The sequence below is a fragment of the Dendrobates tinctorius genome, unplaced genomic scaffold, assembly GCF_039654945.1.
Source record: "Dendrobates tinctorius isolate UK_male_01 unplaced genomic scaffold, ASM3965494v1 ptg000250l, whole genome shotgun sequence".
Taxonomy (NCBI): Eukaryota; Metazoa; Chordata; class Amphibia; order Anura; family Dendrobatidae; genus Dendrobates; species Dendrobates tinctorius.
In genome coordinates this window covers 25,894,944-25,922,572 of record NW_027361917.1, presented here as the reverse complement: position 1 = coordinate 25,922,572, position 27,629 = coordinate 25,894,944, and the positions used below count along the sequence as shown (strand labels likewise).

Sequence of the window (27,629 nt, the reverse complement as noted above, 5' to 3'; positions counted from 1 at the left end):
TGCTGTGATTCTCCAAATGGTATGTCCTGCCCAGGGAGGCAAGTGTGTCACAGGGAGAGTGAACGCGCTGTTCAGGAGAAGCACTGAAGGTGCAGAGGAATAGCGCTTAGTCTGTGGCTGGACGCATGTGCTGCTGGTATGAGAGATGCTCAAACCCACACCGGTTTTATTTTTCCATTATTTATTTACAGTGCAGGAGCCGGCAGATGAATACTGCCAGCAGTCGCTCCTACTCTCACTATTAGGGCAGAGACAGACTGCCGTATTTCTCGTGCGAGAATCGCATCGTACTGCACGGACTGGCCCGACACCTCTCCTGACCCGAGCAAGACAGTATGACATGTTTCTATGCAGCTGTCAAGCTCAGGCCAGGAGAGCCGACAGCCAGTACGAGATTTACATTGCGATTCTTAGCAGCAGCAGGTGTAGGCTGATGGGAGTAATAGTCCCATCAGCTGACGCCTGCTGCATTGTTTTCACTTGAATATAACTCTCATCATTCTCCTCTGCTTGCGCCAATCGCTGGCAGAGCAAGGCAGAATGATGAGAGCTGTCTTCAGCACCTGGTGCCGGGGAATAGCGTACTTACTCTTGCGCTTCTTCTCAGGCATCGGAACATGTCACACGGATGACATCCCAGTGTATCATCCGAGTGCACGTGTGCGGGACATTTTACGGCCCGTGCTGCTGGTAAAAAAAAGGACATGTCTACGTGTGGGTCACACGATCTGTGGAAACACACGGACATGTGCACAGCAACCCCCCACAAGAAGACGATAGCCGAAACGTGCGTAAGGGCAGGCATCGGCACCCACCTAAGGTAACCTTTATACCATCTTGATCTTTTCCTTGTTGTCCTTCACACTCCTATAGGAGAATGTTTTTTTTTTTCTCTAGCAATTTTTGGGCTTTCTTGGATGTATTATCGTGTGAAGTGTACTAGTTTATCAATCTCGATGTACAACCTCTTTATAACGTTGTGGGTCCCTGGTGCCAATTTTTTGGTTTCCCACTTATTAATAACCTTGTCGTTTTTTTTGTCAATAACATTTTGTATTTTTTTTTATTACAATTGGTTCTTGTGCACATTTTTTCTTTTTCTGATGTGAACAGCAACGAAGATTTCAATGTGTCTCCGGTACGTGTCAAAACTGTCGCCACACATACCAGAGACACGGACGTATGAATCTGCAGAGAGCATGTGATGACCACGAGCTGCCACTCATGCACATAGCACTTTGCTCCTCTGTTCCTGCTGAATAAAGTTTTATCTTCAGTAGTAGCAGCAGCAGCTGTGTGTCTCCTCCTCCAGCTGCCCAGGAAGCACTGACACTGTGGAACACAAGTCATAAGAGATTGCTGCAGTCACTGGGATTCAGGTGACGTATACACTGATTTCTCCAGTTTATAAAGGATACGTTTACAGTCTACGTAAAGAGATGTCTGGACAGTGGTATTCACAATGGCTGCATTATATTATGTTCATGAAAAGACTCCTTGTTGTGACTTCTTTGGCTATAATCACACTAGGTGGTTTGTTTGTTTTTTTAATGCAAATTTTCACCGGCGATTTTCAGTACCAGCAAAGTCTATGAGATTTCAGAAATCTCATGCACACAGATTGTTTGTTGTGCTCAGTATTTTGTGCTTTGCTTGTTTGTTTGTTTTTGCACAAGAAAGGATTTCACTTGTTTCAGCATTTTTCACCCAATAGAAAGTAATAGGTGGTGAAAAAAGCACTGAAACCCCCCCTCCCCTGCAGGTATCAGGTCTTGCATGTGTTAATGCCAAAACTTGATGAAGTAGAATCAGATTTTTTTTTCACTAAACTTGCTCAGCATGCACAAGAGCCAAATGTGAAATGGCAAAAATACAGCAAAATGCAAGAAAAAAACAGGCAAAATCTGCTTTTTTTTAGAAGCCTGTTTTTTGGTTTTGCTGCAGAAAAAAAGCGATGAGAAACAGCCTAGTGTGAACAAAGCCTTACTGAGAATCTGAAAACAGATTGTTTCCATTTCTACAAAACTGTGTGTGTGGGGGGGAGTTGGTCCCACATAAAAAAAGAGTGTTGGCAAGAAAAACCCTATGTACATTATACACTTTTTTTTTTTTAATTAACTGGGTAAAATAACGTGCAAAAATTGTGAAATTATTTACTTCCTGCAGTTTGAAAAGGCAAAAAAAAAAAATGCACCGCAGCAAAAAAAACAAACCTGCACATGTGTATACTGTATCTTGTTCCCCAGCGTATACAAATATATTTGACTATTACCTCATTTTGAGTCTGATGTGTACGTCGCTACGTAGAAACAAACCAAAAAATTCAAAACTTATATTGAAACCCTAAGGCAATAATAATTTTTGGCAAAGAATAATTTTTGACCAAAAATGCACATAATTTCCCATATGTTCATTATAAAAGTGGAACCACAAAATGTCACATACAAATACAAGCACAAAAAAAAACATTTGGACTTGATAAGCAGTGATACACAACTATGGTTTTAGTCCGTGTACCATCTGTGGGTGCGAAGGACTGCAAAAGGATGTCCCACTGTTCAATGTTAGCCTATATGTTAGTATTAGTGATGAGCGAGTATACTCGTTGCTCGGAGGTGTCCTCCGAGTATCTTGGCGCGCTCGGAGATTTAGTTTGTGTAGATGTAGTTGCATGATTTGCGGCTGTTAGCCTGAATACATGTGAGGAATGCTTGTTTGTTAGGGATTTCCCACATGTATTCAGGCTGTGTAGCAGCCGCAAATCATGCAGCTGAGACAACGAAAACTAAATCTCTGAGCACACCAAAATACTCGGAGGACAGCAGGGCATGCTCGGGAAAACCCGAGCAACGAGTATACTCGTTCATCACTAGTTAGTATATAAGCAATAGGTCCATGTGGAGAGTGCTAATTCTGTCCATTTACAGATGAGAATAATATATATAATGGCAGACAGCTCCACTGCCTGCCTGCAATGTGAATGAGCAGTGACTACCTTGATAATGACTGGCTGAGCTCAGAAGACTATCAGTGATTGCATCAATTTATTTTGAGGGATATTCCCACTTCAGCCTTTCATGTCTGAGACAGGAGCCACATAATCCAGGTGCTAACCACTGGAGTCGAGATGTCCAATTCTGTAACCCCCATTAATTTCCATGGAAATGATGGAGACAGTGTGGCTGAGCCACTTTTGGCTGCTTCCATAGCCCTGAAACTAGTGGTCGGCATCTTGACAGAGTATCTTTGGTTGCAGCCATGAAAGTCTGAGATGGGAATAACTAGAGTTGATCAAACAGATTTGCGGGACCCTGGTCTAGCAGCCATAGCAGTAGTCCGTGGCCCCTGACGAGAGCCCTGCGAACCTCCACTTACCTGCAACATCCCCGGCACCTTTTCTGATTAGTAAATTGCCTCAACGTCATTACTTACATCACAGCCTACTATTCAGGAGAGGTGTTGGAGGTATCGCAGGTAGTAGGAGGTTTTCAACGCTCTGGACTAGCAGACATGGACTATGAACCAGAATTATGTGAAACTTTTTGCTCAACTTTAGATATAATCAACCGTGAAGGGCTCAGAATGAAAGGGCGACGAGAGTGACCCTAATTTGGTCTATACACACAGAGTGGTCATATTAAGAAGGAAATTAAGACAATCCTTAACCACCCTGCTCTCACATAAAGGCCATATACAGACCCATAACCATATACTGTAAATCCCTACAAATTCCTTCACCATATGATAAATCTTCCTGATATAACTCCTCGGTACCTAGGCATCCACATGGATATCATTGGTGACATTTCCATTTACACTTTACCAGGGAAATGACATCAGTGAAGCGAGATGTGTTCGGAAAGCTGCCAGATGGCAAGACGGTGGAGAGTTTTCTTCTCGAGTCCCACTTCGTCAAAGCAGAGATTATAACCTATGGCTGCATCATAACTCGTTTAGAAACAAAAGATAAACATGGAAATTTCACAGATATTGTTCTTGGGTTTGATAGCTTGGAAGGTGAGTTTTCTTTTTCTTCAGTTATGTTCTGGTTAAAAAGAGCTTTGTCACCAGATTTTTGCTATGTAATATGAGAGCAGCACGATGTAGGGGCTGACACCCTGATTCCAGCGATGTGTCACTTGCTGGTCTGCCTGCTGTCATATTGACACAATCCGGTTTGCTCTGCTGCAGATAGAGCAGGGCTCAGAATGCTGAGCTGTGTATAATCCCGCCCACACCACTGATGGGCAGCTTTCTGTGTACACTGACAGCTGCTAATAAGTCATGAGGGCGGGATTACATAGAGCATTGAGTAGGAGGCACGAGACAACTTGGCCTTTAGTGACATGGACTTTTCATATAAAGTTATGGAAGTAATTATCACTACAGGCACTTTACTGTGATGTTACTTTGGGGTCTAAAAACCTGCTGACCGGTTCCCTTCAAGGCTACACTCCGATAATGAGTATTTGGTGAGTTTTTGTTGTTGATTTCCTGCACTTATTAGCTAAATTAGATTACTTGTGTATTTTTTCATTGTTTTTTTTTTTACATGCGTTTTTCATCGTTTTTTTGTTTTTTTTTGTCGTTTTTTTGCCACTTTTTGGTATGTAATGTTTTAAATTAAGCTGCTTTGGTTTTGATCATTCCTGGTATTTGGCGTTGACAAAGCTTTATTGATAGTCATCTGTGAAATACATGTGGTTTTAGCGCATTTCTGCAGCAGAAAGCATATGCTATCATATGATCTTTTGCATCAAATACATTCTATGGTGAAAATCCGCACTTAAAACTTTCAAAAACACTCCACAGGTCAGTTTACACAATGTAAAAAAATAGTGAGGGCTTCTATAAATCCCATCCACGTTGCTGCATCTTTTTTAATGCTACAAAAAGACCAGGTGTCAAAAACTCACCAAAAGCTCATTCTGGAACTTAACATAAACCGGTCAGATTGAGTCACATTTGTTAGAAGGCTATTACTGAAGTTGGCAGAGTATTTCTTCTGCTTTATTGATGTCAATGATCTTTAGGAGAGAGACATTTTTGGGGTTAAATTAAAGGAATAGAAATGATTCCGGGCATGCTCAGTTGCAAAAATCGGAATCCAGTGACGGATCCTTTTTTTGATGGACAGCGACGGATCCTGCGCCTATAAGCTTCCATTATAGCCAACAACGGATGGCGCTGGATCCGTCGCTGTCCGACTTTGGCTACTTTCACACTAGCGTCGTACGACGGCCGTCGCCCTGTGTCGGGGCGACGTACCGTCGCACATTGTGAAAGTGGTGCAAAATGGGGGCAGCGGATGCAGTTTTTCAACGCATCCGCTGCCCCATTGTAATGTCTGGGGAGGAGGGGGCGGAGTTTCGGCCGTGCATGCGCGGTCGAAAATGGTGGTGACGACGCACAAAAAAAGTTACTTGTAGCGTTTTTGTGTGCGTCGCGGCTGCCAAAACACGACGCATCCGTCGCACGACGGATGCGACGTGTGCCCATACATCGCAATGCGTCGCTAATGTAAGTCTATGGAGAAAAACCACATCCTGCGGGCAACTTTGCAGGATGCGTTTTTTGTCCAAAACGACGCATTGCGACGTACGTCAGGCGACGCTAGTGTGAAAGTAGCCTTTGACGTACACAAAACGTTCCTATGTCCGTTGTATCCAGTCGACGGACACAGAATTTCCGACGGATCCGTTGAAAGACGGATCAAACGTGTTGCCATCTGTCACGATCCGTCTCTAATGCAAGTCTATGAGAAAAAAACGGATCCAGCAGCATCGTTTGCTCCATCCGTTTTTTTCACAAATCGACGGATTGTGACTGGCAAAAAACTGTGTGAAAGAGGCCTTATCTTCAGGAGCTGGAAACCTCTGAACTACACATGACTATCAACAGAATTGTGATTGAAACCAGCCAGTCTTCCCATCCGATGTTTTAGGTGTGAATTTGCTTAATCTGCGATCTCTGGAATCACGACAATCCAATGGTAGGATGAAATGTAGGTTTACTGTCAGTCACCCCAACCCCTTCTTCAGGACTACCATATATACATACATTGACACGTTTACTCAATAACTGATATGGATGTAGAGGAGGCATATATTGTGGCTACGGGGGGATTAATTAACTGGATAATGCCTGTATCACATTGGAGACCAGTTATCGATCAGTTTAGCATATGATGTTGTTTTCAGGTTACATAAACAAGCATCCCTACTTTGGAGCAGTCGTTGGGCGAGTTGCAAATAGGATTGCCAATGGTAAATTCAGTGTTGATGGACAGGATTACCAGCTACCTATTAACAATGGGCCTAATAGTATCCATGGAGGACTCAAGGGCTTTGATAAGGTAAGGAATTTATTTTGCATTTGCATTCTGTTGATATGCATTAGTGTATGCAAAAAGGAGGCTAATGAAATATTGTCATCTCAGAGAATGGCATCATGTGTATATTTTGCTTTGCCATTCATGTAACTGTCACACTGTAATCTTCAGGATGAACTATGACTTAGGCTATGTGCACACGCTGCGGATTGGTCTGTGGATTTGTATCTGCGGAACCGCAGGTAAAATTATAAAATGACCTGCAGTTTTACCTGCGGATTGGCCTGCGGTTTTCCCCTGCGGTTTATCACCTCTACAATGGAGGAGATGGTAAACCGCAGCAGAATCCACAGAAAAGAAGTGACATGTCATTTCTTTCTGCGGATTCAAAACCGCAGCTTTTCCGCAGTTAAAAATCTGCAGCATGTGCACAGCAGAATGTAAATCACATAGACTTACATGCTACTGTACACTGTCTGCAGAACTGCTGCAGATCCGCAGCGGCCAAAACCGCAGCGTGTGCACATATAGCCTTATAGAGTTCTTGTGCTGCTTTTTCTGTGTTTGGAAAATGCACATTGGTTAGAATTGTGTCGAGTCTTTAGCATTTTCTTTCTTCCTGTTATTATTATACATGCTCAGATTCTACCAGATTTATGGTACATGAGGTCAAGATACTTGTGCTGAGTGTGTCAGCCCAAATATAACTCCCCTAATATTTCTTATATATTCCTAGTTCTTCTGGTCCATAAAGAATCGTATGCCTCTGGATGTGTGGCGTGCCGCTGCGGGTGTCTGGTGCTGCTGCGGGGCCTCTACTGACATTTTGTGAAAGGCCAGAGCCCCCGCAGTTCCATGGTTTCCTATGCGGCGGACTCCGGGAAAATGGCTGCCGGGGGAGGCGCATGCGCATATGGAAATCTTGGTGCCGAGATCTCCATCTGCGCATGCGCCGCCCCTGGCAGCCATTTTCCCAGAGTCCGCCGCATAGGAAACCATGGAACTGCGGGGGCTCTGGCCTTTCACAAAATGTCGGCAGAGCCCCCGCAGCAGCACCAGACACCCGCAGCGGCGCACCGCACATCCGAACACCCCCTCACCCCAGCCTATTGCCTCCTGCAGCAACACTCCACTCTTTCCTCCTCCAGATGCGACCCTGGGACCCTGCTCCGCCGCGGCCGGTAAGGTATATCCGCATTATAAGACGCACCCTTCCCTTTGTTTTTCCCTTCAAATCTGGGGGGGAAAAAGTGCATCTTATAATCTGAAAAATACGGTATATAACAACAAAAAGATAAAGAAACCTTGAATAACATAGATAAAGTATGATGTAAACAAAAGTGACCCTAAACACACTGTGATACCCCCACAGTGAATTCTTCCACAGTACCCTCCCACATGCGCAGTATGATGACCCTACTGTGCGTCCCCCCTCTCAATTTACCCCGACAAAGAATCGTGAGGACATAACAGTATGATTGTCCAACTGTAATCCCCACACAGCCCTCCATACAGTATAATGGCCACAAAAAGTATTCCATAGAGTATATTGGGCCTCACATAGTCTTCTATGCAGTACAGTATAACAGTCCCACATAGTGCTCCTTACACTATAATGGCCTGACATATTGCTTCCTACAGTAAAATGGGCCTCATATAGTCCTCCATGCAGTATAATGGGGCTCTGCATTGTTTTCCATACACTAGAATGACCTCACATAGTGCTCCATACAGTATAATAGACCCCACATTATTTAAAAGAAAAAAAAATCTGACCCCCTGCTCGTTCCCCCGCTGCTCCAGTCTCTTCATGGTGTCTTCAGATCCTCTTCACACCTCGGTACAGTGGGTGCGTTGTGATGACGTCATTGCGCCCGCTGTGCTGAGGCGTCAGTCGCAGAGGAGGAATGATAGGAGAGGGAGCGCCAGCTGACGCTCCTTCCTCCATTATTGCTTTCAACTGTTGTTGAAAGTGTGATGCTGGGCGAAGGACTGCTGAGGAGAGACTCCAAATTGTATCAGGACCTGGACAGAGGCAACAGAACATGTATTAAGGGTATGTTCATACATGACGTTTTTGCAGCATTTTTTTCTGGAGCCAAAACCTTCACTCCTGACCGTAAAAGCGCTGCATATAAAATGCAGCTATTTGCTACATTTTTATTCTGAGTATTTTGTTGTGTCTTTCAGGCAGATTAAATATGTGATTTGTCCATAGGACAAATGAATCAAGTAAAAATGCTGCAAAATCTACATCGCAAATGTTATGCTGCGTTTTTGCACTTTCAATGGGTAAAACAAAACACTGCAAGAAATGACATGCCTGGCAGTGAATATAGTTGAGCAACAAGACTCGCAGGTCCTTGTTTCAGTGGCCACATTGGTAGTCCATGACTACTAGAGCATTCAACCTATCTCCTACCTGCCAGCATCCCCTGCACCTCTTCTTATTAGGCCCAATGCGCCATCATGTGTACGTCACTCCACAATGATGATGTCCCACCAGGCCAGGTTCAGAAGAGGCTCACAGGGCTCAAGTCCAGCTGCCTCGGACTAAAGATGGTCCTGCAAATCTTCTCCCACCTTCCGTCAATCCCAAAGCCTCTGCGATTTGCTCACCTATGGACTTGATCTATGAATGCTTGAAGGTGAAATGTATATGCTGATGTGTGTGTATGATGACACCTGGTGGGGTATAGCAGCCACTGAACTGAATGTGATGTTTATGTTCTTGGATGTAGTATGTATTTGCCAAAATTATATTTGTGTGATGAGGGAAAAATGGTGAAGAAAATTAACATGTATGAGGGGAGCAATGTCAGAGGAAGGCTATTCCCCGGAAGAGAAATGGCTTGTTTTGGCATAGGTGGTTTCCTTCATTGGAGACTGCCCTTCCCGTTGTTGTTCCTTCCCGGTGAAAGACCTGGCTAGTCATTGCTTGCGTTCAGAAACATGTGATGGTGTCTCCGCGGCTCTTGATTTACATGTTTTTGCATATTTCACCTAAGGGATGGGGGCAATGCTCTAGCATCACTGCGTTGAGAAACATGTGATGGTGTCTCCGCAGTGTTGGATGTTGATCTCCATGAGTTCATTCATCCTCATTTTCACAGTCTTTTACTAGGCATTGCTCCTACTAGCCAGTTTCCTACTCCACACTGATGAGGGGAAATACCCCGAAACAGCTGTCTGTGGATGGATACCATGTTTTCATAGAATCATAGAATCGTAGAGTTGGAAGGGACCTCCTGGGCCATCTGGTCCAACCCCCTGCTCAAAGCAGGATTCGCTAAATCATCCCAGTCAGATGTCTGTCCAGCCTCTGTTTAAAGACTTCCATTGAAGGAGAACTCGCCACTTCTCGTGGCAGCTTGTTCCACTCATTGATCACTCTAACTGTCAAAAAGTTTTTTCTAATATCTAATCTGTGTCTCCTCCCATTCAGTTTCATCCCATTGCTTCTAGTCTTTCCTTGTGCAAATAAGAATAAAGTTGATCCTTCTACAATGTGACAGCCCTTTAGATATTTGTAGACAGCTATTAAGTCTCCTCTCAGTCTTCGCTTTTGCAAACTAAACAATCCCAAATCCTGCAACCTTTCCTCATAAGACAGGGTTTGCAGACCGATCACCATTCTGGTTGCTCTTTTCTGAACTTGCTCCAGTTTGTTGATGTCTTTTTTAAAATGTGGTGCCCAAAACTGGACACAATATTCCAGATGAGGTCTGACCAAAGAGGAGTAGAGGGAAATAATGACTTCAAGTGATCTAGACTGTATGCTTCTGTTAATACATCCTAGAATTGCATTTGCCTTTTTTGCTGCTGCATCACACTGTTGACTCATATTCAGTCTGTGATCTATTAGTATACCCAAATCTTTGTCACATGTGCTGTTGCTTAGGCCTATTCCTCCCATTCTGTATATGCTTTTTTCATTTTTATTGCCCAGATGTAGTACTTTGCATTTTTCCCTGTTAAAAAACATTCTGTTAGTTGCTGCCCACTTCTCCAGTTTATTTATATCTTTTTGAATCCTCTCTCTCTCTTCTCTAGTATTAGCTATCCCTCCTAGCTTTGTGTCATCAGCAAATTTAATCAGTTTACCCTCAATTCCTTCATCTAAATCGTTGATAAACATGTTGAACAACACAGGGCCCAGGACAGAGCCCTGTGGAACCCCACTTGAGACATTCTTCCAACTGGATGTGCAGCCATTTACGACCACTCTTTGGGTCCGATCACTAAGCCAGTTATGAATCCACCTAACAGTTGCCTTGTCTATTCCATACTTAGTCATTTTTTCAATAAGGATTGTATGAGATTCCTTGTCAAATGCTTTGCTGAAGTCAAGATATAGTATATCTACAGCATTTCCTTGATCCACCCAATCAGTTATTCCGTCATAGAAGGAAATTAAGTTAGTCTGACATGACTTATTAGTTACAAACCCATGCTGACTCTGTTTAATCACTTCATTCTTATCCAGGTACTGACATACATGTTGTTTAATAATTTGTTCAAAGATCTTTCCTGGTATAGAAGTCAGACTCACCGGCCTATAGTTGCCTGGGTCCACCTTCTTCCCCTTTTTGAAGATAGGAACAACATTTGCTCTTCTCCAGTCTTCTGGGACTTCTCCTGTTCTCCAAGAATTTTCAAAGATTATGGAGAGGGGTTCAAAACTTTCTTCTGCTATCTCCTTCAGTACTCTGGGGTGTAATTCATCTGGACCTGGAGACTTGAATTCATTTAGGTTAGCTAAGTGTTTCCTCACTATCTTTCTGTTTATAGATATCCTGGATTCTTCTATTCCCTTAATAGGACAGTGAAGAACAGTTGATGTTACATTTCCTTTCTGAGAGAAAACAGATGCAAAATAGGAATTTAAAAGTTCGGCCTTCTCAACATCCTGTCTTACCATTTCATCATTTTCATCCTGTAAAAATCCTATAGCATCTTTGACTTTTCTTTTACTTTTGACATATCCCCAAAATCCTTTATTATTGCTTTTGAAATCTCTTGCAAGCCTCAATTCATTGTCAGCTTTAGTAATCTGATTTGTGCCCTGCAGGTTCTGCAGACAGCATTATATTCTTCTTTACATATGCCTCCCTCTTTCCATTTTATATACATTTTTTTTCTTCCTTTTCAGCATGTGCTTAAGTTCTGTGTTCATCCATCCTGGCTTCCTTAAATGCTTCCTATTCTTCCCTCTTTTCGGAATTGTTAACAATTGTGCTTTGAGAATTTCATTTTTCAAGATTTCCCATCCTTCCTGGACATTTTTGTCTTTAAGGATATCCAGCCATTGGATCCCTCCAATTCTCTTTCTGAATCCCTTAAAATCTGCCTTTCTGAAATCTAACCTTGACGTCTGAGTCTTCACAGGTCTTCCTCCTCTAGTTATCCAAAATTCTAAAATAGCATGGTCTCTACCTCCTCAACCATTTCCTCCTTGTTTATAAGGATTAGATCCAAGGTAGCAGTTCCCCTTGTTTTCTCCCCTACCTTTTGGAAGATAAAGTTGTCAGCAAGAGAGGATAAGAATTTCCTTGACCTGTTAGTTTTGCCTGAGAGAGATTCCCAACAAATGTCTGGATAGTTGATATCCCCCATGACAACTATGTCAGATTTTTTGGAGAACTTGGCCATTTGATGCATAAAGAGTTCATCCATATCTTCAGCTTGCACAGGCGGCCTGTAGTAAATGCCTACAATGGTGTCCTTTCCATTGTTCTGTCCTTGTATTCTTACCCAAACAGTTTCCACAAAACTCCCAGTCTCTGAAGCTTCAATCTCTGTGCAGATATACGCGTTTCTAACATACAATGCGACACCTCCTCCTCGTTTATCAAGTCTGTTTCTTGCAAATAAGTTGTATCCTTCTAGTCTTGTATTCCAATCATGTGTATCGTCCCACCAAGTTTCAGTGATTCCAATGACATCATATTTCTTTTCCTGTGTTAGTAGTTCCAATTCTCCTTGTTTGTTGCCCATGCTTTGTGCATTAGTATAGAAACATTTTAGTTTGTGATTGGTTTCTCTTTCTCCAATATTTTTATTAATTAGATTCTTTTTGTCTTTGTTCTTTCCTCCCACTTCTAGTAGCAGAGTTCTCAATAGCATTTGTCAGGTGTATGGCTTTTTCTGGTCTTTTGCTTCCCTTCCCATGTTGTTCTAGTTTAAAGCTCTCCTTACAAGTGTAGCAAGGCGACTTCCAAATACATGTTTTCCAGTCTTCGTAAGGTGCACCCCATCTCTAGCAAGTAGTCCATCGTAAAGGTAATTCACTCCGTGATCCATAAATCCAAATCGTTGCTGACGGCACCATCGACGTAGCCAGTTGTTCACCTGCAGAATCTTATTCCACCTCCTTGTTCCATGGCCATCCACTGGGAGGATGGAAGAGAAGACCATCTGCGCTCCCAGTTCTTTCACTTTCTTGCCTAAGTCTTCAAAATCTCTGCAGATGGTTTCCAGGTCGTTTCTTGCGGTGTCATTTGTCCCCACATGTAGTAGCAGGAATGGGTAGTCATCTGTAGGTCTGAAGAGTCCTGATATCCTGTCAGACACATCTTTAATTTTTGCACCTGGAAGACAGCACATTTCTTTTGAAGTTATATCCGGTCTGCAGATAGCGGCCTCAGTTCCTCTCAACAGGGAATCCCCCATGACCACCACTCTCCGTTTCTTCTTCACAACATTTTTCTTTCTCCATCCAGGAGGACTCTGAAGGCGTACAAAGTTGCTGTTTGTGGGCAAAGTCTTATCCTGATGTATTTCTTCATCGTTTTCCTGCGTGAGAGCCTGGTACTGGTTCCTGAGAAGTATGGGTGCTGACTGCCTCCTGATCCTCCTGCTTCTCTAGGTCACATGCTTCCATTCCTCTGTTTCTTCAGGTGCACTTCGAATTTCTTCTCTTTCTGTAACATGAAGAGATAATTCTGCTCTGTTTAAGAACTCTTCACCTTCCTTAATGATCTTCAACGTAGCTAACCTCTCTTCGAGATTTTGCAACTTTTCCTCCAACAGGGACACAAGCTTGCATTTGTGGCATGTGAAGTTTGGCTTTTCCACTGGTAAGTCTGTGAACATGTAGCGAGAAATGCAGCTCACCAAATGGCTCCTGGCCTCTTCCATATTGAGATTTCTTAAAAACGATGAAAGATGAGCCAAAATTCGGCCCGCGGTTTGGCATAGGTGGTTTCCTTCATTGGAGACTGCCCTTCCCGTTGTTGTTCCTTCCCGGTGAAAGACCTGGCTAGTCATTGCTTGCGTTCAGAAACATGTGATGGTGTCTCCACGGCTCTTGATTTACATGTTTTTGCATCTTTCACCTAAGGGATGGGGGCAATGCTCTAGCATCACTGCGTTGAGAAACATGTGATGGTGTCTCCGCAATGTTGGATGTTGATCTCCATGAGTTCATTCATCCTCATTTTTCACAAGAGAAATGGCTCTCGGCGCCTTGCTCAGTCTGCAATGGTCCTTAGAGATAGCAACAACAAGATGGTGAGCAAAGTGATGAAGTGGTACAGTGTCTAAAACATAAACGTGATACCAGGGCATGTAAAACAGTTTTTGGTGCAGATTGCAATATAATTCTGGTACCACAAAGCCTTTCCCGCTAGTGAAGGGCAAAAGAGGCCTAAAGTAGAACTCTTTGGTGTTCTTTGAACTCCAAAATCATGTATCAATGTGTCATTCAATGTGACATATGCAGCAAAAATGAAAAAAATCAGACACCTTTTAGGTGCCATTACACCATTTCCTTGTCTGGTATTCAAGCCCAGGTGAAAACCACATCCTTATGCAGGTTTTTTACACCCATTGAAATGGTGGTGAGACCATCCTGGCACAGGGTCACATAGGAGTCACTTGGCCTGCTTTTGTGGTATGTACTTTCTTAGCACCAACACCCAGACCCAGCAATCTGCATAGTATCAGTTTTTCTGCTCTTGGTTTGCATACAGTAGTTTATGACGCAGAGTTTGCTGGTATACCTTACAATTAGATGATGCCAAATATTCAGGTTATTGAACAATGTTCCCTTAGATCTGGCTTATAAAACACTACTTTAATGCAGATTTTGATATCTTGAAATTTTGCTGGATAAAGCTTACAGTATATTTCCTTCAAATCAACACAAGGCTGAAGTGACATAGAGATTTTATGAACACTTTGTCACAGGTGCTCTGGAAACCTAAGGAGATTGAAAATGGAGTTGAATTCTCTTATACAAGCGCTGATGGAGAAGAAGGATACCCTGGTGAATTACAAGTGTGGGTGACGTACATGCTTCTTGGCACTGAGCTCATTATAAACTATAAGGCTGGGACCAGTAAAACCACACCTATCAATCTAACCAACCACTCTTACTTCAATTTGTCAGGACAGGTAATTGAATAAAATAAAGCATATAATTGATATTATTAGTCTATGCTGAGAGATACTATTTTTTGAAAATTTCATTTATTAAACTCATCATTGTCGCCTGTTTTCCCTGCGTTCAGAGAGATCAGGTGACGCTGATGAGCATGGGGTCCCCCTTGATTTTCCTAACTAGTTAAGTTAAAGCAGACAGCTGGGGCTGATTTTAATATTCTAGGAAGGCGCTAATGGCCATAAAGGTTCCCAGGCTATTAATATCAACTCACAGCTGTCTCTCTCTCTCTCTCTCTCATCCCCGGACTGCGGTTTCTTTAAAATTCTTCAGCCAACGGATCCGTCAAAAAACCGGTCCGCTGGCATCCGTTAACTTCAGTTACCAACGGATCCGCTTTCCGCCATTTTGGAACAGGCCTTAGATGTGTGATCAGTAACTCTCAAACTGTGGGGATAGCGGCACTTACTGCTAAAAAGGGGAGCAGAGGAACTTCTTTGTCCACAGTAGTGGCAATTCCAGATCTGGATCCCAAACTTAATAGATTATGGCTCCTATGATATGGTCAATCTATTCTGTACCTTGTATCAGAATACCCCTTTAAATTTTATGCGGCCCTTGGGAGTAATACAATTACAGAATTTGACACTTGGACTTTAGAAAGTTGTGTATCTCATCTTTATGTCCTCCTAAATAAACTAATAGACTAAGTACATACAGATAATTAACTGTCATCTCTTTCATTATAAGCATGTGGCAGGAGCTGTGTAATCATCGTCAGTCACTGATGGATCACCTGTCAGTTTAAGGCCCCATTTACACTTTTATTTTTCCTGTACAGGGTGGGCTATGTATATGGATACACCTAAATAAAATGGGAACGGTTGGTGATATCAACTTCCTGTTTGTGGCACATTAGTGTATGGGAGGGGGAAAACTTTTCAAGATGGGTGGTGACCATGGCAGCCATGTTGAAGTCAGTCATTTTGGATCCAACTTTATTTTTACCAATGGGAAAAGGGAATGAGCTGCATCAGTGACTGGTGATGACATCATCAAGGTTACCACCGGTCAGTGAGGCTGCGTTCCCAGCAGGGCTGAACTGCGGTGACCTCAGAACGTGGGAAAAAGTCAGTGATGAGGTCACCACAGTTCAGCTCAGTGAGTTCACAGCAGGTCACCGTGAGAATTTTTGTTTACAAAAATGTTATTTTTTTGCACTGCTCTCAGCTAGTACTGTTACATTTTCTCTTATTTGATTTTCTTTGTATTGAGTAACAGGGTTCAGCAAACATATACAGCCATGAAATTTCAATTAATGCTGACCATTACCTTCCTGTAGATGACACCATGATACCAACAGGTAAGACTTCAGACAAAGTATTAAAGGCTGAGCATCATTTTTCATAGGTTCATAAAAAGTAAAGGAACTCTGCATTTACCATACTTACTATTTTTATATTGTACTGTTCTAGGGTTACTTCCTATGTTACAGACTAGAATTGAACTCAAAGATCGATATTTTTCATTAAAGGGGTTGTCTAGCTTTAGTCTCACACTGTTTGACTGCAGACTTGTGAATCCTCAAGCTGTGAGCTGTTAGCATTTTCTGTGCCAGTACTGGGAAGTCATGTGATCATAAACAGTCTGAGTTGGACTGAGTTGCCAAGGGACCACCATTATCAACTCCTGGACCCCACTTTTTAGCTATATGCAAATATTACTTTATCCTCATTAACAAAAATCCATGACAATAAACTAGGTTGATTGTTAAATTAATAAGATGCTGCTTTTCTCTGGACATAGTGAATCAAGTGTAATGTGCCAAGTATTGCTCATGTAAGTGGGTGGTGGCCCATTCCTGCACAGGGGCCCACCAGAGGATTTGCCTGCAATTTGCATGCTTCAGTCCACACTCTTACTAGACTGTGTCTGGCCACTACCAATAAATTTGCATTGAGCAAGGCCGCGCCCACCTAGTTGGCACATGCAGAAATCACATGCTTGTGGTCACACGCTCACTACTCCTGGTGCCGGTATCGGAATATCCTTACAGAGCACAATGTTGTGAGGATTCACATGTCTGCAGTCGCACAGAGTGACTACAGACTTGTAGCCTAAGGCTGAACAACCCCTTTAAGTATAGATTGTGACACTTTATCCTTTTTATAATTTTGAATTGAACATGTCATCTGTGCAGCAGCCTGTTAGCTTCACCCTGACCCCGCTGAGCTAATCTGATAGGTCTCCATATATTTTCGTATATAGACAACTTTATCGCTGTAGCTGAGAAGTTGGTAGGAAAAAACAGGTAGCCACCAAGATAATCGTTTTTGGCTTCTTTTTAAACTGTTTTCTCTGAAACCCAACAGAGAAAAAAATCATGGAAGTCTGCAATGAAGGATCCTGTCCGTTTCATGCAGCCTTTGATTCCATCAGTATGAATCACCTAATAAGTTCTTGCTACTGTATAGTAGTCTTACAATTCTGCTATATTTTTATACAAGAATTTTTTTGTTTTTGCAGACATTGCTTTGCATTGAGTATGGCTCTTGCTATCAAGGCTCATCCACACAAGCGTATTTAGGATTATATATGGTAGATGTCTTGTTTACATCATATTGCAGCTCTGCATATTCTTATGTTCTTATACAGGGTAATTTTTTGCAGTCATTAGTTGAATATCATATATTACTCTTTCATCCACTCGAAAAGAATAATTTCATGTACAACAAATAATATGGACCAGAATTGGTGAAAAAAAAGTCTTCTCTGTAAAGTTCCACCCTTAAAATTGTAATGCATATGGCCATGTGCACAAGCATTTAAAGGACCAGTCTAATTCGTATGATATACTGTATAAAAAGCGGGTGCCTCTGGGGCGTATCTTTAGGCTGCTCTGTATTATCCATTCTTATCCAGTAAGCATCGCCCTTTGGTAAACACCAAAACCATTCATACTAAATAGAAAGCATCATATCTCTGCAACCCTATGGTGGATAACCATCCCCCAGAATACTAAAGAGAGCAGCAAGAATAAAATGAGCATAAATACTGCCCACTTTTGACCTGGTGACAGGTTCTCTGCCATCTTTATTATAACTCACTTATACATTGTTAAAAAATATTACTAAAAACAGAAAAAATTAAAGCATATTAAAGTTTGGCGTTATGAGATTGTGTTATTAGTTGCCAAATGCTCTACTTTTGTCCATTTTAGTGATCATAGCTTTTTAATTTTTTTTTTCAAATGTAAAAAAGTCCAACATGTTAATGAACAATCATCAATATAAATATGTAGTATGGTTTTCCTCTATTGTAATCTGTTTCTGTTATTATTTTACTCACTTATGTAGCTCCATTAATTCTGCAGTGTTTTACAGATATTATCAATGTCCCCATTGGGGCACACAATCTAGATACCCTATCAGTATCAGTCACTGGAGTGTGTGAGGAAACCGGAGAATCCGGAGAAAACCCATACAAACTCCTTGCAGATGTTGTCCTTGGTGGGATTTGAACCCAGGACCCCAGCGCTGCAAGGCTGCAGTGCTATCCACTGAGCCACCGTGCTGTCCTCAAAGGCTTCTCAATGCCTCCTTAAAATGACATGAGGTATAACCTGTAATTCATTTATGTAAAATCAGAAGTATGCTATGAGCCCAGAGATTTCTTTTTAAATAAAAAATATAGAACCCAATTCATAATTTGATATTTATTGGAATCGCTTTTCTTTTTGTGTCTTGTGGAATTCGCTGACATTTTATGCAACAAATTCTTCAAAATGGCACATGTAGTTCATGAATTCATTACAAAATAAAAATTCCCTTTATTTGTGTCCTTAACTGTTGTTTCTGACTCTTTAGCACCAAAAGTCCCAAGTGCTTTAAATAGTCTCAAAAATGCACGAAATTGAAAACGCCTCCAGTCTCTACCCCAAGCAGGGACTGGTGTGAGATGCTCCAAAAAAAATGTGACCGTTGATGAAATATGCATTTTATGAATCTGTATAAAACATCTGGAAAAGCAAAGTTGTTGAGGGAAAATTTAAAAAAATGAAATAAGAAAGAAAGACAACTTAAAAAGTATTAAAGCCACTAAAGAGGAGCAAATTTCTTCAGTACAACATGAAAAAGACATGACCCAGATTAATCATTATGAATCACTATGAATATGGGTCACAGTTTTTTCATGTTGTACTGTCATACCTTTTTTTTTCTCTGTACCTTCAAAGACATACTGATATTGAATTTAGATTGTGAGCCCCATTGGGGACTGGGATGATGCTGCCTCTAATGTGCTACGGAATACAATAGTGCTATAAGTAAAATAAATAACTTCTTGTTACATTAAACTCAAAATCAGACTGCAACTCTGGCGTGTGAAGGCTTTCATCATGCTCTTTCCTGGATGCTTTCACTAGATAAGAAACATGGCTTCCTCCTGCTCAGTAATCTGATTAATGTCTGTGAAAAGTATGCCACCAAAGTGTCACATTGTGTATTGCTTTTATGCTGCATGACACCAGGCCCCTCTCACTCCCACCTGTAATCTTGCCACTATGGGCAAAACACTCCTGCCTGCAAGGGTCTTCCTCCACCTTTGGGCCCTGGTGCAGTTACACCGGCTGCACCGGTGGTATGTCCGCCCCTGTACTTTAGGACATATGTTTACTTGCCCAAGGGACAAAAATTTGGTTGCTCGTTTCTCTTAACTCTGTAGTTGCCTTTCCATGTTAGTCATCAGGCAGCAGTCTACAACCACTCACTGTATTAGGGCCACTTGTTTCTAAAGGCACTTTCTCCACAAGGCCCAGCTGAGTGGTCTTTTCAGAGCAGGTTTCAGAACAATTACTGTGGTTAGAGCATTGAAAGATAAGCAGAGTACCTGAGATCCACTGGTGTGGTCTCTAACCACAGTAATTGTCCTGAAACCTGCTCTGAAAAGACCACTCAGCTGGGCCTTGTGGAGAAAGTGCCTTTAGAAACAAGTGGCCCTAATACAGTGAGTGGTTGTAGACTGCTGCCTGATGACTAACATGGAAAGGCAACTACAGAGTTAAGAGAAACGAGCAACCAAATTTTTGTCCCTTGGGCAAGTAAACATAGGCCCTAAAGTGCAGGGGCGGACATACCACCGGTGCAGCCGGGGTAACTGCATCGGGGCCCAAAGTTGGAGGAAGACCCTTGCAGGCAGGAGTGTTTTGCCCAAGGTGGCAAGATTACAGGCTGGAGTGAGAGGGGCCTGGTGTCATGCAGCATGGGGCCCCTCTCGCTCCCTCCCATAATCATGCGACTATCTAAAGCAGGGGAGAGTGGTGCGCATAGTGCAGGAGTTCAAAAAGGGGGCGTGTCAGGGAGAGATGCTGGCCAATGAATGCTTTCCTCATCAGACTAAGGAGAGCGCTCACTGGCTACCGTTTTGGTTCTCCTGCATGGCGTGTCCCAATGGTGAGTACTAGCCTGTAGTGAGGGGCCCGGGCTGCACAGCACACAGGGGACAGCAGTGGAGGAAGAACAGGACTTACAGTTGGTCTTCTGCTCCCTCTACTGTTCTATTCCCAGCAGACTGCAGCATCTCAGAGAAGAGGTCACGCAGGAGGCTGACATCTGTCCTCTCTGCTGTGTGTTCCCATCCCGCACCGTGGTTTCTGCAACCCTTTCTGGCTGATCTCTGCACTATGTGGCTGACCTGACCTCCTCCACAGCTCATCTGAACACCTGAGGTCATTAGTATGTGTGTGTTTGTATATGTACTGTACGTGTGTGTGTGTGTGTGTGTGTGTGTGTGTGTGGATCATATAGAGAAAATGTGCAAACAAGACCAAATTATCAAGTATATAAAATGCAAAAGTTTATTGGAAAATATCATACATAAAAATATATGTATAAACCAGCTGAAACCAATTGTCACGGTGTGACTCGATCCCAATGGGTGGTCGGTCAACGGACGGCGCAACTCACACACAACGGAATGGAAAAGGCAAAAGGAAGGCCCTAGCAATAGGGAATGAGGGATGGTCACCACCTGATCTCAGCCTGAGCCTGTCCCTGCACTCCCCTAACACCCTATGCAGGTCCTTCCCCCTGCCGACGTCAAGAACCTAATCCCTATTGTCACCTGTCTCTGCCCTGGCTAATGCACTTGCCGGCATGGAGCACTAGCCTTTGCCACTGCAGATAATACACACAGGGTAACGTGACAAACACCAAAAGGGACTAGGAGAAGAAACACCACACTTAGCGTATATGCACCGCTGCAAAGCTCCACACCGCAGATATCAACAGCAACCGGACTCTTAACACCAAAATGTGGCAGGCACCAGAGAGCTGCTTCTGCTAGGCTGGGCTCCAGAAAGGACCTGTATCACCAACAGTCAGCTGATGCATCAGGTGACCTTTTAAAGGATGTGGGAGTGGTCACAAACATCAGCTGACCCAGCAGCACTGCAGTAACACCAGCTTGCTAGCGGGGAAAAACTGCATGTAACCCCCGCTGGCCTGAAAGGAAAAAAGTTTTAATGTGAGTGGAATCAGAGCTGCCACAAATCCAAAAATGGATCGTGATCGTGACACCAATACAGCGGTGCACAAAGCAAACGCGATGCCTGGGATACGTAGATGTAGGAGTAATGCCTCTATAAATATATGGTAAATGCAGTACATGGGACAAGAGTATATGGATAAAAATTGGGCTTCAGTATGTTGGTAATGAAACCAATATAATACAAAGTGTATTGATACCAACTGCAAACCTGCAAGAAAAATGCAATTACTAGTCCTTAGATGTACAAGGCGAAAGAATATAATAAAGTGTATGTGCAAGATACATTATGATTAACGGTTATGGCTGTGTTCTATGTTAACGGCCCAGAACCCAAGCTTTTGGACTGTAACCATTAATACTCCATTTGCTACAGAGACTGGTTCTATTGTATACTATGGCCACCAAGGTCTCTACATCAGTATTGAATTTAAAACGCCAAGCTCTGTAATGTCATCGTTGTGTAACCATCAAGCTCTGTGCCACCATTGGTGAAGGGCCTCAAGATTTTTTTTGTCAGTTGCCAATATTTCTGTCACTTCAGATACACATAATGTGCCACTTTACAAACTTTTTCATAAATGTCACATTCCCAGATATGTCCAGTTTATTTGTTCCATCAGTCTAAGCTCATTTGTGCAGCTCATTTAAGGTAATGTCATTTATATTAGCATGGGAGTATGGTTTGCTTGTGCTAGAGCATGTTCACACATAGTCGATATGCTACAGATGGTCTATTCAGATTTTCTTATTACAGCACTAGCTAAGTAGATGAAAGTTTTAAAGGGAAGTTGTCACCTGACTTATGCTGTCCAAACCGTGGGAAGCATGTATCAGATCCTGGCTACACGATTGCAGTCAAGAATATGTATTTTTTAAACACACTGGATTTGAAAAATTTAAATGTGCAGCCAGCATTTGATTCATGTTGCCCATGATTAGTACAGAATAAATCAGGTGACAGATGCTCTTTAAGAAATCTGATCCATGCGCTGCGGGAAAAAAATTGTGTGGAATTTGACATGTCGTTTGCATATTAAATTCATAGTATTTCAATCCTGTTTTGGGATTTTTTTTTGTGGGTTTGATTGTTAGTGAATTATACTATATGGGGGACTATGGAGAGTGCATTATACTATATGGAGGACTATGGGGAGTGCTTTATACTATATGGGGGACTATTGAGAGTGTATTATACTATATTCAAGACTATGGGGAGTGCAAGTGGGAGCCTTAATAGTTTCTGGCGGGCTATGTGAGGCCATTCTACAATATGCAAGCAATTATACAGTGTGAAGGTTTGTGTGAGGTCCATCATACTGTGTGGATGGCTGTGTGTGGGCCATTATACAATGTGGTGCGTTCTGGGGCCATTATACTGTATGTAGGCTCATTGTACTGCATAGAGGGCTGTGTGGGGATCATACTCTCTTGGGATGACCATACTTTGCCCAAGGACTTGAGGTGGGGTAGAGTAGGGCCATTATACTATGCGTGTGATGAATTTCACTGTGGGGGTATCACACTGTGTTTGTGGGGCACGTTTGTTTGCATCATACTTTGAGTTCAATGAAAGGGAAATCTAGGGTTTCAATAGGAGGAAAGTTACATTGTTAAGGCTGCAACGTTGTGAGATATGCTTTTCTGTGACCCCATAGAATATTAATAATTTTTGTTGTTGGGTGGGGGGAATCCCCACATAAAACTCAGCATACCTGTAAGAGAAATTGACATGTTGCAGATTTAGATAATGCACCACAGGTCAGTTTACGCAGCGCCAAAAAATTACAATGAGATTGAGATTTCTAGAAATCCCATCCACTTTCTTTGAACTGTAAGACTGCGCTTTCAGCACAGCGAAAATACACGAAAAAATGCACCAAAAACTCACCATGAGAACTTAACTTTACTATTCTCATGTTCAATGTTTTCTACAGGTGAGCTGGTGCCTGTTGAAGGAACCTGCTTTGATCTACGGAAGACTGTTGACCTTGGAAGTCAGATAGCTAAACTGACTGTAAATGGTTTTGATCACAACTTTTGCTTGAGTAAGACTGGCAGGCAACACTATTGTGCAAGGTAAGTATTTTTTATTATCAGTTTATTATCAATTTCAATAAATGTTTTTTAAAGCACCACTGCAGCATTTTTTTTTTTTTCAATGCTGGAGTGGTGCTTCTCCTCTATGGTCCCTGACTGTAGTCTTGTACTTACCAGTCATGGACTTCACCTTTTATCGGCGCCGCTCCAGTCTAGCTGCGCCATCTTTTGATCGCAACTTTTGACTGTTCGGAAGTCTTGGAGACATACGTGCGATGTTCTTATTATGGAGGATGTTAGTCTTAGATCAGTTGCAGAATGGGAAGCAATGGTAGGGTGAAAGACAGAGATGAGGAAGGGTGGTGCAGAACTGTGGAGAGCTTTCTGGGCGAGAGGAAGAAGTTTATATTGTACTCTGTAGCAGATGGGCAATCAGTGCAATGACTGGCACAAGGAGGAGGCATCGGTGTAACAGCTGAACAGAAATACGATCTTGGCTGCTGCACTCAGGATGTATTAGATAGGCGAAAGTTTAGTTGGAGGGAGACCAATCATTACAGAGTTGCATCACTCCAGATGAGAATGAATAAGAGCAACAGTAAGAGTTTTTGAAGTTTCAAAAGTGGGAAAAGCTCAGATTCTGGAGACTTTTTTTAAATTGTAGGTAACGAGTGATTGGCTCTAAGGAATAAAAGAAAGTTCTGTGTCAAATACACCCCCAGACAGCGAGCATGCAGCATGGGAGTTATGGTTAATATGACCTATTTGTGCATATAGACGGCTTAAGCCCCCGTTACACACTGCGACATCGCTAGCAATATCGCTGTAAAGTCACCGATTTTGTGACGTTGCAGTGATATTGCTAGCGATATCGCTGCATGTGATACTTACCTCCGACCGGCTCCCCCGCTGGTTATCGCTGATCGCGCGAGAAGCTCCTGGACCATTCCTCGTCGGTCACTTCCTTCGGCGCTTCCTGCTGTGACGACGAGCGACGTGTGGAGCCGGGCGGGAGGACGAAGGATCGCCGCGTCTGACAGGTAAGTAGCGATCCCCGTCCCCTGCGATGTCGCTGGTAAGATCTGCCTGTGTGGCAGCTCACTAGCGACCACCTATCGATGTACCAGCGATCCTGTCCGTGTCATATCGCTGGCGGGATCGCTGGTGCATCGCTAGGTGTAACGGTACCCTTAGGAGGGCTGATCCGACTGTCAGATTCCCTTTAAAGAGTAAACATTAAAGGATTTGCACGTTTTCTCAGATGAAGGGAAAGTGAAGAATGCACATGGTAGATTACTCGTGCCACTAAAGTTTTGTGCACATATGTTAAACACTATGTAAGTGCTGTAGTTAAACCCTTGTTTTTTTAGCCTATAGATTATCTTTATATGTACCTTATACCATGGTTATAATTTGAGTGATCCCACATTGCTAGTTTTCTTTTTTTTTTTTTTTTTTTATTAACTTTACTCACCCACTTCAAGTCCAGCTCTGAGTTTTTGCTGTTGCTTTCACGTCGAAAGCGCTGAAGCCAATCAGTGATCTCAGATGTCTGACCACATCACTGCTGTCGGTGTGACATCAGTGCGGCATTCAATAACAGCATCAGCTGTGAAGTATAAGTGCTGGACCTGGGGAGGGTAAGTAAAGTGTAGTTGGTTTTTTAAAACAAATTGTGCCTAGGGACAGAAGTTTCCAGAAAATGGAAAACCATGTTAAGGAGGACCTTGTCACAAAAAACCCAGCCCCCAGCTGTCAGTTTTGTATGGCTGGTTATCAAAAACATAGGGAACCCACGCCGTTTTTTTAAATTTATTTATAGCGCAGTTGCCGGCTGATGAATACTCTCATCACCTGCTCTCACTGTTATTAGTGGCAGCAGGCATAGACTGATGGGATCAGTAGCCTTATCAGCAGAAGCCAGTGACCAGAGGTAAACCTCTGATCACAGCTGCGGTCTCACGCTGTCATTTGACATTGTGGGAACCGCAGCTGTCTAACCGGCGGTGATGATTTTACCGCCAGTCAGAAGCGGCGTTTACACCCGCTCTCATGCACATGACAGCATGGCAAACACCTGGTGTTCTGGTGGCCAAACCAGAACAGTAACACGGACTTCCTGGTGACATGTGTTTGGTTATGTACGTGCCTGAACAGTAGGTGTTCGGTATGGACGCCAAACTTTACTGTTCGGGTTCACCCATTTCTACTCATCACTAGTGAAGAATGAAAGAGAAAAGTCTTCTACAGCTCTGCACTTAATATTCTAAAAGATTAGATGCCCCTAACACCACCATGCGACATTGGGTGTGCTAATTTATATGGCAGTTTTTTTTTCTATTTTGCTACATGCTCTTGAGTAGTTTGGAGAATTTTCTTTCTGTATCTAGAAATCATCTCTGCTCATTCAATAATTTATTTTCCGTATGTAAAGGCAAGAGTGTACGAGATGATATCTTTAGAAAAGGATGATTTAGTAATAATAATTCAAGTATCCAGGTTGATACTTTTTTATCAAGATTTCTTTAAAGTCTTGTCTAACCGCACTCTACATCCATTTTTTTGTTCATTCATACCCTATCTATCACAGAGTATATCACGAGCCAAGTGGCAGAGTGCTCACTGTCCGAACAACACTACCTGGAGTCCAGTTCTACACTGCTAATTTCTTGGATGGATCTCTTAAGGGAAAAGGTGGTGTCGTCTATCCTAAGCATTCTGCATTTTGCCTTGAGACTCAAACATGGCCAGATGCAGTAAACAAGGTTAGTAAGCACAAGGAAATAGAAATGCAACATCCTCTTCAAGAAATTGGTTTTCCCACCATGAACATTGTTCACGTATCCACAGGATGATGACAGTTTTTTCCTGTTGAACTTGTGTGTGTGGGGGGGGGGGGGAAGAGTTAATGTCTAAAGGTGACATTGTAAGGGTAAATGCACACTCTGCATATTTTGTGCAGAAAATCTGCAGCCTAGTTCAGTATCCGCTATGTAGATGCAAAATTGAATATCTCGCGTATATATTGCGGTTATTTTCCCAGCAAAAATTGATCTGCCATGCAGATTTTCATATCCACAACATGACAATTCTTTCTGCAGCTTTACATTGTGCATATACTTTTTGCAATACATAACATGAAATGCGCTGTGGAAAATCTGCATCAATTCTTCAACAAGTGCCATTACCCCAAAGAAAGAACTGGATTTTGGCTGCTGACTGTAAACAGAAAAAAAAGACAAAATGGGAGCAGTGTTGCACCAAAAGTGTTTTTGAAATTGATATTCATTATATGAGAACCAATCATTTTTATATACAAGTTATAAATTCAATGTATTGCTATATACAAGTGGTGTAACTAAATTTATTGCCCATGGGCAATTTTTGGACCTGCCCTCCTCTACCAAACTAGCTTTCTTGATGGCGATGCTGTTACAAGGATTATATGTTCTTCATGCCAAAAAAAAAATACAACAAACAGCATAAAAATATAGATTCTATGATGGTGTATGATTAAAGCAGCACAACTATAAGATCCACATCGGAGCACATCTCCAATCACCGAAGCAAAGGCTCCAATAGAAGCCAAAGATAGACAACACACCAGAAAATAACCAAAATAGCGGACACTATTTACACATATTTACTGTATATATGTGTATGCTGGTCTTCCGTCTCACTTTTCCACTCTGACATATGGATAGTAGGGATATGGGTGGGCCGCCTCCCCTCTGCGACCTTTATGCAACCAACTAGTTGTTTAGATATTTAGTAGTGTGATGATGTACAATGTAAGTGTTGCAATCTCTCACATACGGCGCACTCTGAATGTTTTTTATGTTTTGATTCACAGCCACAATTCCCAAACGCTCTACTACATCCAGGAGAGGAGTATGACCAGACCACTTGGTACAATTTCTCTGTACAGTTAGATGCCCGTTACCCGACAGCAGAGGTAACCAATCAATCCTAATCTACTTGCTCGCTGGGTAATTTTGGAGACCTGTCCTCCTGAATCTTGCATCATATAACCACAAACTAACATCTCAATACTGTAATGATTTAAAAAATTGACTATACCTAAGACCAGGTTCACATGAGAGTATTTCACGGACCGTATATGGGCCACAATTCCAGGAGTGACGGCTGGTTTCCCAACCCAAACTTGCAGTCTCATAGCTGCTCATGTGAACTAATGCTGATTTCTTTTTTATTCCTGCCCCTGGACTTTGCTTGACAGCCTGGGGATTGGTGTATTAACATAATGATGAAGTATCCTATAGTATTATATTTTTCTTTGCACTACTGATGGACAATAAATCGTAATATTTA

General features: G+C 42.4%; 1 protein-coding gene across 2 annotated transcripts; it reads left to right on the top strand.

The window, feature by feature from the left end:
* Nucleotides 1-1,225: 1,225 nt before the first annotated feature.
* On the top strand, nt 1,226-27,629 carry GALM (galactose mutarotase). 2 transcript variants are annotated; one of them, XM_073557566.1, is made up of 8 exons: nt 1,226-1,379; nt 3,827-4,017; nt 6,201-6,355; nt 14,522-14,728; nt 15,996-16,077; nt 23,195-23,336; nt 25,888-26,062; nt 27,151-27,629. In XM_073557566.1, exons 2-8 carry the CDS (start codon nt 3,831-3,833, stop codon nt 27,268-27,270), a joined length of 1,068 nt encoding a protein of 355 aa, XP_073413667.1. In that variant the 5' UTR covers nt 1,226-1,379; nt 3,827-3,830; the 3' UTR covers nt 27,271-27,629. The 2 variants fall into 2 exon arrangements, with proteins under 2 accessions (XP_073413667.1, XP_073413666.1); XM_073557565.1 differs by having other exon boundaries at nt 1,341-1,453.

Bases quoted from the DNA above. Each gene is read 5' to 3' on its own strand.
- GALM (XM_073557565.1), top strand. The intron at 4,018-6,200 runs GTGAGTTTTCTT...TGTTGTTTTCAG, and splicing joins TGGGTTTGATAGCTTGGAAG to GTTACATAAACAAGCATCCC. The intron at 23,337-25,887 runs GTAAGTATTTTT...TATCTATCACAG, and splicing joins AGGCAACACTATTGTGCAAG to AGTATATCACGAGCCAAGTG.